At 42.4% G+C, this 12,457-nt stretch overlaps 1 protein-coding gene across 5 annotated transcripts in view; it reads left to right on the top strand.

Moving 5' to 3' along the window:
- Positions 1-8,944: 8,944 nt before the first annotated feature.
- PPP3CB (protein phosphatase 3 catalytic subunit beta) overlaps positions 8,945-12,457 on the top strand; it is a 40,137-nt gene continuing 36,624 nt past the window's right edge. For all 5 annotated transcript variants that reach the window (XM_030951747.1, XM_030951749.1, XM_030951748.1 and 2 more), the window contains exon 1: positions 8,945-9,161. In XM_030951747.1, the coding sequence (XP_030807607.1) occupies positions 9,092-9,161 (70 nt within the window). In that variant the 5' untranslated portion in view covers positions 8,945-9,091. The remainder of the gene's footprint in view (positions 9,162-12,457) is intronic.

Raw genomic sequence — 12,457 nt, forward strand, 5'->3', positions numbered from 1 at the left:
TCAAGCATACTTGCTTTTGTAAGTATTTTTCAAATAAATCTATGAAAATAGTTCTATTTACCTGTCTGTGTTTGAGCTTTCTTTTCTGTTTAACTTTACTTTTCAGTTGGCTGGAAACTTCTAATTAATTTTTCTTACACGTGAACAAACGTAATTAAGTTTTTTATTCTAGTTCATTAACAAGGTTTATGTAATAAAGACTTAGATTGGAGGACATGCCAAATTTTGACTCAGGACTTGATGTGTTTCATTACTACTCAGCACTTAAGTTTCTCCTCATGATGGACAATAATTAAGTGTCCTTCAAAAAGTATTTTGAGATTGACAACTTGTTTTAAGAAAAACTACTACATTTAAGCAGGATGGTAGTATGCAGAGCTACAGAAAAATCATTAGAAATTATTGGTGTGGAGAGAAGTGTCATTTTAATCATGCTTGTCCTCCTGCTCCTGCAGATGCTTTCAGGTGTGGTGGTTGTGAGGTGCTCAGAAGCATGGGGGTTTCTGTTCCATGCTTGACTTGGTACATGATTCTGTTGGGAACAAGGCTGGAGCTGTGGCAGTGCCACTGCTGCTGGAAGGGCTACCCTGCCCTGCTCCATTGCTGCCCTGTGAATGACAGGATAATCTAAGAAAACAAGCTGCCAAAGTAAAGTACAAAGTCATCACTTCAAGAATCAATATAAAAAGTGTGAAACTTCTGCAACTGAGGACAATATGCATGTTTTAGCTTTCCTATGTCATTGTGACCAGGAAAGAATGGAAGTATACTTACATAAAGCTCTGCAGAATAATTCTGAGTTGATGAAATTTATTAAAATAATCAGTAGTAACCACGTGCGTTTTTTAAAGAGAACTGTTGTGTTTATTCCATTACAGTTCTAGCTACCAAGTTTCAAAACTGTTTTTAAATGTCCTTTGTATATCAGTTGCTTTGTATGAAGTTAACCAGAGGCCTGAAAAGGAAAAACTGGGTCCATACCAAGCAGTATATTAGTACATCTGAAGAGAAACAAACGGAAGTACTGTCAACAATATATTTAACATGGGAGGAAATGTGAGGCTGGAAAAATACTGTTGCTTCAACTTCAGCTTGTGTCTACAAATTTTAATAAGGTCAGTAGGATAATATTTACTTTGTAATTCTTTTGACTAACTTGTCTTTTTAGTGATATTTATACCATACAAAAATCAATGATGTAGTAGTTTAATAGCTTGTTAAAGTTCACTGTTGCCTATAGGAAAGGTGAGGAGGGGGTTCCCACAGGAATCAAGCAGCTGTTGAGAATTCTTAAGAGTTTACAGTTTGTAAGCTTTGATGCAATATAACCTTTTCTTTGTCCCTGGCTGAAAAGTATGTTATTGGATGGAATTAAATGAAATGACTGCCATACACACTTAAATTCACCTTTTTAAAATAAGTGAATGTCAGTTCTTCTAAATATAAAATTCTTACTCCCTGTATTTCTGTGATTGCTCATTCTGTTTGTAATATGCATTTAGACCTTGTGCAGGGAGCAAAAGAAGGCAATCATAAAATGAAGAGTAACTTGGTGTCCTAGCAGTAGCGAAATTACGTAAGTATGATCCTTCTGTGTTTGGAAAAGGAACTACCTAGCACAGTTCCTTTTCTCAAAGGCAACCAGGTTTGTACCTGCTGTTTGTGGAAATCATATTTAGACCTGCTGAGCAGCACATGTGCTCAAATGGAGCGTGCAGCACTTGGGAGTTAACCAGAATGTGCTCTGCTTTAGAAGAGGGACGTGCCTGTTTCTTTTTAACAGAGGCTACTGCACCCAGATTAAGATGGGGGAATTTGGGAAGAGGGAAGGAACTGTTTACTGATAATTTGCCCTGATTGTTAACATTGCTGGAATGGACTTACCAGTGATGGTTGGGTAGGACATAGAAAGAACAGCCAGGACTCCAGGATACTGGAATTCATGAAGAGTTTGGATCTAATGTTATGTAGGGAGAGGGATAGGGCAGAGGTTTAGGGAGAAGAGAAGGAGGAAATCAAAAGAAATGGTGGATTGGAATAGGAAGGAACAGATGGATAGGTGAAAAAGGCAGAATGAAAGGAAATGTGTGCGTGTCTTCGCTCAGATGTGTCTCTTTTTAAGGAACACTCAGTAATCAGTCTAAATTTTCCTTCCTTCTTTCAGTGGATAGATTCCTGTACAGAGATGGTCCTCATCAGCAGTGGGGTGCTGAAGCTTTTGAGAAGGGAAGATTGACTGATGGAAAGAGTAGGCAATGTTCTTTGTAGCAGTCTTTGGTTATGTTCCTGCTGTGGTAAATGAAACTGTGCAGAAGCACTTAGGTACTGTTGCTGTATGTATAAATAGACATTGGACAAACAGTGTAGGACAAGTCAGTGTTTGTGTGAGCTTGGACAAAGGTAAAAACGTGCCTGGGATTTACAAACACCTCACTGAAGTTAGGTGTGTTCTGGAGTCTCCAGCCACTGTGCTGTCTCTTGTTCAGTGCTGTGGCTGGTCAAAAACAAAAGTATATTTTCATCCATCTGTGCTTGAGGCCTCTAGCATTTTATCACTGCATAGTCCCGAATCTTTTCAAGTCTACTTACATATCTGTACGGCTTTTTAAAGGCTAATTCTTCACCATTGCTATCGCTGATGGAATTACCTTTCAAGTTTCAGAAAATGTTTTAAAAAAAGCATTTTAGATCCATTATTTTGTAATTCTCTTGCTATCTGCATTATTCTTCTAGTTCATTGAATAAATTTTTTATCCTTTAAAACCAAAGCAACGTAGCTTGGAAAGGTGTTTAAGATTGCTTTTTCATTAATGGAAAAATGCTAAGACCAGCTATGGAGTCACTTGAGAGCACTCATATTTTCACTAGCATGTTTGTGGAAGCAGATACAAGTGAAAGAGTTCTGCTGAAGAAATACAAACTTCTTTATTGGCATCAATAGAATTGTTTTAATATTAATTCTTGAGTGAGTAAACACTGAATATAGTCATGAATAAGAAGGTCAAGTGTCTGTCTGTAAACTATCTTACATTATCGTAAGTTTTGACTGGCCTAATCCCAGATGATTCACCAGTTAATCATAGGCTTGAGAAGTTTTATGTGTGTATATATCACTAATCAAAATAATTTAAAATAGGAACGCATGAGAAAAGTGAATACAATAAGCTGTACTTCAGTAATTACTGTAAGAATCATTTAATATTGCTAAATTTTAACTTCTTCACTGCTCAGGCAAAATTATTTTGATGGCAGTTTAGGGTTAGCTATCCTTCCAGGGTTTTACTCACAATTTATACCAGTTAATTATTATGTGACTGTCAATTGAGGGAGCTCCAAGCATAGAACTTTTGCTGCTTACAAAAAAGGGAATAAACCTTTTCAAGGTTGTCTTAAATTACTGAAAGCACCTTAAAGCATGAGCACATTAACAGACTGTATCTCTGTGAAGGTTCTGACTAACTTTTAAGATCTAAAATATGTCAATCAAATGGAAGTTAATCTTGTATTACTGTTAACTCAGCTACAAGTTTTCAGAAATCAGGTATGTATTTAAAAGTACATTTAAGAAGAAATAACCAGCTGTTCATGGCGGTATGTATTAATTGTTCCTAATAGGATGAAATAATGCATGCATTCCCTTTTTTTTTGAAATTCAGTTGGTTTCTCCTGATAGATTAAAAAACTCAGTTGACATTAAGCAACCATTTCAGTGCTGTGGACTGGTTTTGGATAACTGCCCTTAGAGGCGTAAAAAAAGCTATTTAATGTGGCAGATGAATCAAGCCAGGTTTTTGACACCATACTTGTCTGAAGAGAGAGAAGAAGGTATGTGTGTGGGAGTCTTGACTGATCAGTAAGCTGCTGATTTGAGCACAGGGTTGAAATTCATGGGAGGAGCACAGTGGTACAGATGAGAAAATAAAATGTTAATGACTTCTCATGGAATGACCACTCATGGTGGGTTGGGAGGAAGCCCACATCTCTCCAGTAGTGTCAGAATTGTCTATTAGCTTAAAAATTTACAGGGACAGAATACATAGTAGAAGAGCTTTTAAATATTTATGTGGGTTATTTTGATATTTCCTTGAGATATCCTTTTCTGCATTCATTTTTCGTGACCTCAGGGTTGCCCAGTTACGAAGGTCATTTTTTGTTAAACCCTTTCTTCACCCCTACCCAATCCTAATATAACAGTTAATTCTTATTAGTACTTCATGGTGTTTGGTCTCAAAGATGCAGAGACATAAGCTGAAAGCATAGTTGCACTTTCATCTTGTAGTCACAATGGTCAGATGCATTTGTGAGAAAAGAGTGCATGAACTCTTCAGCAACTGAGTTGTCATATCTGCTTTTTGTGGGTTTGTTGCCCCAACGCTTTCCTTTAAAATTGATTAATGGGATTTCTCTGATCTGTAGGACATTGTGTTCACGGATCAACAAAGTTTAAAAAAAATAGTAAAACAGATCTCACATTATTTTCTATCATAGTTCCTGTTGCAGAGCAGTAGGAAGTCTGGGGGGGTTTTGCAAGCTCCTATACATAGACCTGCTTACTTTGAGTACTTTGTCAGTTAAGTCTCTTGCTTCTGGAGGTGCTGAGGAAATGAGAGAACACAAAGGAGGGCAGCAAAAAGCAGAGTGAACTCAATTTTTAGAGTGAGTAGAGGTGACTATTAATAGTCTATTAATATCATTAAGGTAGTAAGATAAATGAAGAGAGGGAATTGGTTGGTCTCAGATGGTAGGAGAAAGAGCAATTGCTTAAGGCTAAGGAAGGGAAAGTTTGAACTAGATAATAAGGGCAGGGGAAGGAATGGCTTAAGCAGAGAAAGTGATGTTTTGAGGAACCTAAGGGAGGGTTTGAGGTGCCATCACTCTAGAGGTGTGAAATTTAAATCAGATATGTGTCTGGTAGGGTTTGGTATGTAAAAGTTACCTAAATTCTGGAGTTGGCTTGCTTTATCATGTTTTTTTTTTTACAGTTCTGGTATGGTGCAAGTAATGCCTATGGCCTTGACTAACTTTTTAAATGTAGCCTGTACTTCCTCAGCTCATTCACGGAGTTTGTCAGGCAATGAGGGAAATGTGTGCGGGGGAGTGGGACAGGATACACTGTAATAGTAAAGTAGCTTGTCATTTTATACCAGCACTATCTAATATATATACTATCTAATAATTTGGTTTTGCTTATTCTCTTTTGAAGTCAGTGCAGCTTCTCAGTACTGGATGACATTGGGAACTGGAGTATTGTAGTGATAATGACTTTGTAATGCTGGAGAAAATGGCTTAAGACAATGCTTTCGACCTTTCTGAAAAATGCCTCTGTGTTACAGATAATAAGATTTGTCATAAAATAGCTGACTTGGGACAGCAAGGAAACCTTGTGCCCTTTTAGAAGAAAACTTTCAAGTATTGATATTTAAACTCAGTGCAGCAGTATGTCAAGATGTATTTAAAATAATATGTGCCTTGTTTTGAGGCAGTCCTATAGTTTTTACCAACCTAAGTATAATTTCTGGCATTTAAGAAAGTACAGCTTCAGTCAGTCATTAATGAGAGTCAATGAAATGGAACACCTTCTTAAAAGTTTTGTCTTCATCTTACTCTCCTGCTCATATCACATCTTCCCCTCTCAGACCTGGTTTATCTTTGCAAGATTTGTTCTGTGCATCTTTCTCTTGGGATCTGGAATATATCTCTCTCTCCTGTGAATCAATTTCCTTCTTAGTTTTCAAAAAGTTCTTGTTGGGTAATTAGATGATTCTGGGACATTGTGCCAGTTTTTAAGGTATGTCGCTGTTAGAGTCAGAAGATACTGTTCTGGTATCTGCCCTGCTGTGTGAGATGGCTACAAAATTTCACATAATCATTTTTATGTCTGACTTTTTTCTGCTTGAAATTCAATACACAGCATTTGTCTCAGGCAATGATTAACTAAAATGTAGTTGCTACTATACTTTGCAGCCCTCCATTCAGGGGAGGTGTCAGAACAGTCAAGGTTTTAACATAGCACCTTTTTGTTTAAACAGCTCTTGCATGCTGCTTCAGCGGGTACTGCCTTGAGATGGAGCAGAAGGAAATCAGGTATCTGCATCCCAAATGGTCCTATTCCCCATGGTACAGAAGAAGATGGATTGGTTTGGTTATTCCATGTGTTTCTCCTGCTGAACTGTTTTTTCATTATGAAAGCAAGTTGTTCAGAAAGCAGTCCAGTGCTAGCAGCTAGGTAATGGTTTGGAATATCCCATGAGAACAGGACTTTATCAGATTCTTTTTCTCTTTTCTCCTTTCCCTTTCCCTATCCCTTTCCTTTTCATTCCATTCCTTGGAACGGAATGGCCACTTGGTGGCAAAGCTGAACAGGAAGTAAAACATGACTTTGCTTTTCAGATTTGTCTGGCACTTGTGGGAAACTCACAGGATTATAAAGGCACACTGCCTTGTACCTGCAAGGCTGTATTTCTGTTTGTAATGTGTTCCGGAGTTCCTACAATGATAATGCTACGTGTGGTGCTGGTGGAAGATGTTTGATTTGTTGAACACAGGATGGATCAAATCAATCAATCATCTTTGCCTTTGCCATGAGGCTTGCCAAATTGGGACAATGTAAATGTCCCTTCCAGAGTCGGTAGCAGATTTAGAGACAATACCACATGGAAAAGCTTCAATAAAGGGCTTAGGGAGAGACACAACTACATACTTCTACCTAATGAAGATTTTTGTATTGTCCTAATGAGAATCACACATGCTCGGCATTTTAATGAGGTAATATAGAATATGTCAGAAAAATTGCAGTGAAATGCCAAGGTAACTGTGCTAGTCAGCTTATTTTTCTAGCTGTTTTTATCAATGAAAGTGGTAAGATAATTATTTTAATGTTGTTTGGATGTGTCATTTGTAGGGAGACATAATACCATTTTTCATAACAACCTGATATTGGGGGAGCAAAGCCAGCAAGATTTCTTCCATATGTGCCTTTTCTTCAGGTAATGCCTGGATGTAACTGGAAGTGTTTCAGCCTGCAGGGCACTAGGTATGCTGCCTAGAGGCTGATAATGTCCCCTTCTGGTACAGCATCATAACAAAATAATATTATGCTGTGCTTTTTCCTCAGTGAGCATTCTGACTGCATCAGCCCCTTTTACTTCACACCCCAGGGAACATGGCTGCAGGCTCCTGGGAGAAGAGAACAATTCAAATAAGTAAGGCTTCTCTCTTGCAACTGCACTTCAGGTGAGGTGAAGAGGAGATTCCTGACAACACTCAGCAAGGTCTCTGGCTCCCTGTGTGTTTGGAAATGCATGGATAAATGAATTTCTTTATAATATGGGATTCTCTGCTGTTTCGTGCTGTCAGAAATTCAAACTGCATTTATTACTGGACTCATCTTGATTTTAAATACAGGACTGAATTCATTCCCCCTGCTTCTTGTTTCAGCAGATCTCCTTTAAGCTAACATTAAAATCAGGAGTGACATCTACTTACTGCCCTTCCTGTCCTGTGCTCTCCCTGCATACACTGAATTGATACACATGCTTGCTGTTGAAGGAAATGAGCTTTTGTCCTATTTAAAAACCAGGCCCTTTAAATTGATTATACAATGACAGACATTTACAGAACATGTGGTATAAAGTAGTAATTATTGCTGCTGGAAAGCTTAGCAATTAAATCTAAAGTAGTCATCCAGGATTTTTTTCCATGATACTCTAATGTATCCCAGCTCTCTTTTTGCATGCTTGCACACATTTTACTTGTGGGCATGGAATTACTAGAACTCTGGTTTTCCAAAACTTCGGAGTCTTGCAAGTGTACTAATAAATACTCCAAGGGTTTATAATTATTCTCTTAAAATTTTTATCTGCTTCCTTGAGTGTTTTTATGTGTTTCATTCAAAGTTTCTTGCTTGTACTGTCTTGGCTGTAAAATAGAAAAGCAAGGTTAACCCAAGCACTTGTGTAACGTGTCAATTGCAATGGTTTTTTTTTTGCTTAAGCCAAAGAGCTTTTTGTGCTCAGCATGGCAGATCCTCATCTCAGGTGTCATCCTTTTCCCTTGGACCTGAATGTGGCAAGAACCAAGACCTTGCTGGAAACCAGAACTTCTGAATGGCTTTTCTTTCTTAACTTCCTGGTTTATTGTGTGGAATAGATTGCACAGCTCGGTGTAAATAAGGCATGTGAACTTTGTTTGTTGGTTTGTATAGGACATAAGGGCTGCGATGGAAGGGATGCTGCCCCGCTGTCAGCCTGCGCAGCTTTGGGGGATGAGGGGCGCAGCTCCTGCCGCCGTACCCAGGGCCATCCATGCTCTTTGGTCTACTCTTGTTCAGCTCCAGGGAGAAGGCAGAGAATTTGGCTGAATGATCTGTCGCTGGGAGTTTGCCCCAAGCTCTGCCCAAACTCTCACTGCGGGGGAACTTCTCCTTCCTCCTCCCTCTCCTGCCAGGGGCGGCTCTGGGTCCCTTTCTGTCGTGCTGGCCCCCTCGAGGGTACGGGCGCGGCCCCTCGCTCTGCGCTGGTTCCCGGTGGGAAGCGAGGGCCTCGCCACGCCCCAGCCCCGCTCCCCAGCTGTGCGGCCCCCGGGGCGGCCCCACGGAGCTCTCCATGGTGGCCGCCGGCCCTCGCCCGCGCGGCTTCGCTGGGGGCCGGGCCATCCGCCGCACCTCCCCCTCAGCCCCGGCCTGGAGCCCGCCCGTCCTGGGGCGGGGGCGTTCCGGACGCCTCGCCCGCCTCCCCCTACTGTCCGGGGCGCGCCGGGAGGTGTCGGGCCGCATTCCCCGCCCCGCCCCGCGCCGCCGCCCCGGGTCGGGCCGGAGTCTCGCCGTGGTCCCGGTCGGGGCCGGGAGCTCCGCGCGCTCCCGCGGTGCCCGGCGGGCGGCGGCGCGGTGCATGCCGGGCCCGGGGCGGACCGTCCCCGCGCTGCGCCAGGAGCCGCGAGCCGCGCCCGCCGCCATGTTCCGCCGGGCCGCCGCCGCCCGGCGCCTGTAGCCGCCCCCGCCCGCCCCGCCGCGCCCCACCAGCCGCCGGCGGAGGGGCGGACGAAGGCGCTGCCGCGCCCAGCAGCCGCCGCCGGAGCCCGGCAGCGCTCAGCGATGTCCGCCAAGGAAGGGAGCAAGGTGCTGCTGCTGACGCCCCACGCCACCAGCGAACGCGCCGTCAAGGGTGAGCCTCCCGCTGTCCCTCAGAGGGAACATGGCTGCGCGGCGCGGCGGGGCCGTGACCCCCGCCCGAGCGCCGGGGCCCGCCTAGGCGCGGAGAGGCGGCCCGGCCGTGGGGAGCGGTGCCCTGTGCGGGCTGGGCTGCCCTGCCTGCAGGTGGGGACGGGAGGGCAGCTCGGCGCCTTGCCGGAGGCGTGGGATGCCTGCACGGGCGTGGGAGTATCCGGGGTGGGCGCTGCTGCATCGAGGGGACTGAGCTGGGCGCGGGCGGCCTGTGAGGGCGGCGGGGCTGCGGGGGAAGCGGTGGCCGGGGCCTGCGGGCCTGGCGCGTCCCGCCCGGATGCGCTGCCCGAGGGATGTGCGGGGCTGACCGGGGGCCCCGCCGCGCTCCGGCCCTCCCGGACCCCGGCTCTGCGGGGCTTTTCCGCTGCCTGCCAGGGGAGAGCCCTGTAATTGCAGCCGCTGACAGCGCCGGGGAAGAGCGAATGGGAAGGTGCTGCCGCCCGTTCTATTGGCTGCTGTTCTCAGATTCCAGTTCTGATGGAGAAAATTCACCTTGATCTATTTCTTTGTGGCCTGCCTTGGTAATCTCGTGGGGAGCCGCTAGAAGTCAAACGTTATACTTCTTAGGAGAAAAAGTAAAGCATTTTGTAGTAGATACATCCATCTAAAACTAGGATGGTCTAGCGGCCAAAATGGTATAAAACAGTTCCTTTCGCTGAACCCTGTGAAGTGTGTCATTTTAGTTTTTATGGGGAGAATAATCCCTTGCAAACAGAGCATCCTGAAATATGTGTGATAGACCTAAATTGATAGTTAAGGGTGGAGCATAGGTAGTGCTTCAAAGAATTCCTATGTTATGTTTACTGAAGTTGCACATCATTTTATTTTGATCCCAGTGGTTTTTGTGTTGCACTGTATTTGGTGGTGTCAATGTGGACAATTGTTATGGCAGGCCTGGTTGGAAATCTCGGGTGTACACAAGAGTCTGCTTTTAACATTGACATTCCTAGGAACACAGGGTCTGACTGAGGTCGAAGGTGTGCAGATCTGGTTGTTTAACTTGTTATGTTACAGGAGGCCTTGAGAAATGAAAAGGATGCCTTTGTCCTCGGCAGGTGTTAATTAGAGCCTTGGAATCCCATTGGATATTTTGAACATTGGCATGTTTTCTAGTAAACTGGAAAACTTTACTTGCAATAAGTTGTTACTCATTTTGAATTGCTTAACCTGTTGATTTGTGTGAATAAATTGCAAGGGTAAAAGTAGAAAATGTTAAAACCTGTCTATTGGAAACCTGTACTCCTTAGTGTACTTCAGTGTGTGGTGTTTAGACCTGCTGAATTTTTGTACCTTTACTGCAATTTGTGGTAGGAAGTTAAGTTCTTCAAACAATGGGAAAAACTAATAGTAAGTGATCAGGTGCTTTAGAACACAATGGAAAACCTGCTCATTTCCAATCGCTTAATAAGTCAGCTTGTCACAATGTAACCTGTGCATCTGGTTGTTTAAATTGTCTTTAAGACTTACTTCATTCTAAGCAGAATTATTGCCTGAGTTTGCAGTATTTCTTTGAACCTGGGTGTTAGGATGCAGAACTATTGTATAGGTAATTTGTATAGATAATAGGTGTAGGTATACCTCTTTGTGTAGGTAATATTGTATTGTATAGGTAATCAGTCTTTGATGGCTTCATCTGACGTAATTACAACCAGTTCATATAGCAGCATTTTTCTGTACCTTCTGTTGACCTGTCCTCTCCACCCCTATCATGCTGAATCACTGGCTGCTGGAGAAAGCCTGGCCAGTTGTGCCAAGCTGTCTATGTTATTGATACAAAGGACAGGGTGGTTTGGTTTCTCCTCCCCCATTAGGTGCAGTGCAGTTGGAAATACTTTTTTTAGGCAGTGACCCCAGAAGTGCAAGATTGCAGGTTATGTCAGTCCTAAGTGGGAGTATCTGTGCAATTTGTTGAAACTGTGCTAAGATGTGACAACTGTGTCACATCCCTCTTCACAAACAGATGCATTGCCTCTTGCATACCAAGAAACATTCACCATACTCTCTCCTATTATACAATGAATAGGTCTTTTATAATGTCTCAGATTCTTAAGAAAAGCCACAGAGAAAATGTAGTAATATTATCTGGTGTATCTGTGTATTGGTCCGTATTTCTGCTTCCATGCCTTTCTATATACTGTGTCTTTTGGGGAGAAAATTTGAATTCAGGACCTAAAGCTTGCTTTTATTTGCATTGTTTATCTTGATTTTATTTAAGTTTTATTTTCTTCCTCTGTATCAGTGGAAGAGGGGGATAAAGAACAGAATCCATTAAATTTCAGTGGCTGTGAGAAATTGAATTCTTTACCAGTTATAATATATGTTAGCAAAAGTGGGCAAGAGATGCTCACCCAAGAAGAAATGACTGGATTACTGTATCATCAGTAAGTCATTTTTTCTGATAAGGTAGGATAATGATTAGGATGTGTCCCCCTTCATATTTTGACTTGTATATTTAGCAGTTGATGGGAAGTACAGATATGTAGAGAAGTATCTGAAAGGCTGACAGATTTATTGTGTCATATCAGATAGATATATACAAAATAAACATAAAAATAGCTTTAAATATGCAGTCTAGCTGTGTTGTCTAGCATACCTTTCCAAGTACGAATTTTCTCATCAAAGGTCATTGATTGCTTTTGAAGTGTATAAAAAGCTTAAATTTTCTATTACATGGCTTAGTTAAATTGCCTAAGTAATTTGTACTTACAGAGTTTCCTGTAAATTAATGGTTAGCTATGGAACTGAAAAACTGTCTAAAGTCAGCTTTTGGCATTTGGTTCCCAAAAGGTGTCTCGTGATGAGGCTTTTATTACTGCTATATACTTTTTTTCCCAAAGAGGGATGAGAAAATGTGCCTGTTGTTCTGATTGACTGTTTTCTAAGGCACCCTGTCCATCTTTGAAGGATACTTAATGTTTTAGTGTGTCGTGAAACAAATCAGTTCCCTTCATTATGTTTTGTCAAAATATTTTTTCAATAAACTGTTCTTGATACTTAAATACTGTATCTGATTCTTTGGGTTTGCCTGTTTTTAAGATGAAAATTCACTGACTTCAGTCAGCTCACCTCACCTTTCAGCCATGTGACTTTCAAACTTTAAATTTGTCGATGTATCTTTTCTCCTGAAACAGCTGTTTCCCTGCCTTGTAGTAAGGTACTTTTTTTTCCCTGGTAGGGATGAAGAAGAGCTTGGAAGCTCACACTGGTACTGTGGTCTTGAGCGTGGCAGGGATGAGC

This window comes from Camarhynchus parvulus, chromosome 6 (genome assembly GCF_901933205.1).
Source record: "Camarhynchus parvulus chromosome 6, STF_HiC, whole genome shotgun sequence".
NCBI classification, from domain to species: Eukaryota; Metazoa; Chordata; class Aves; order Passeriformes; family Thraupidae; genus Camarhynchus; species Camarhynchus parvulus.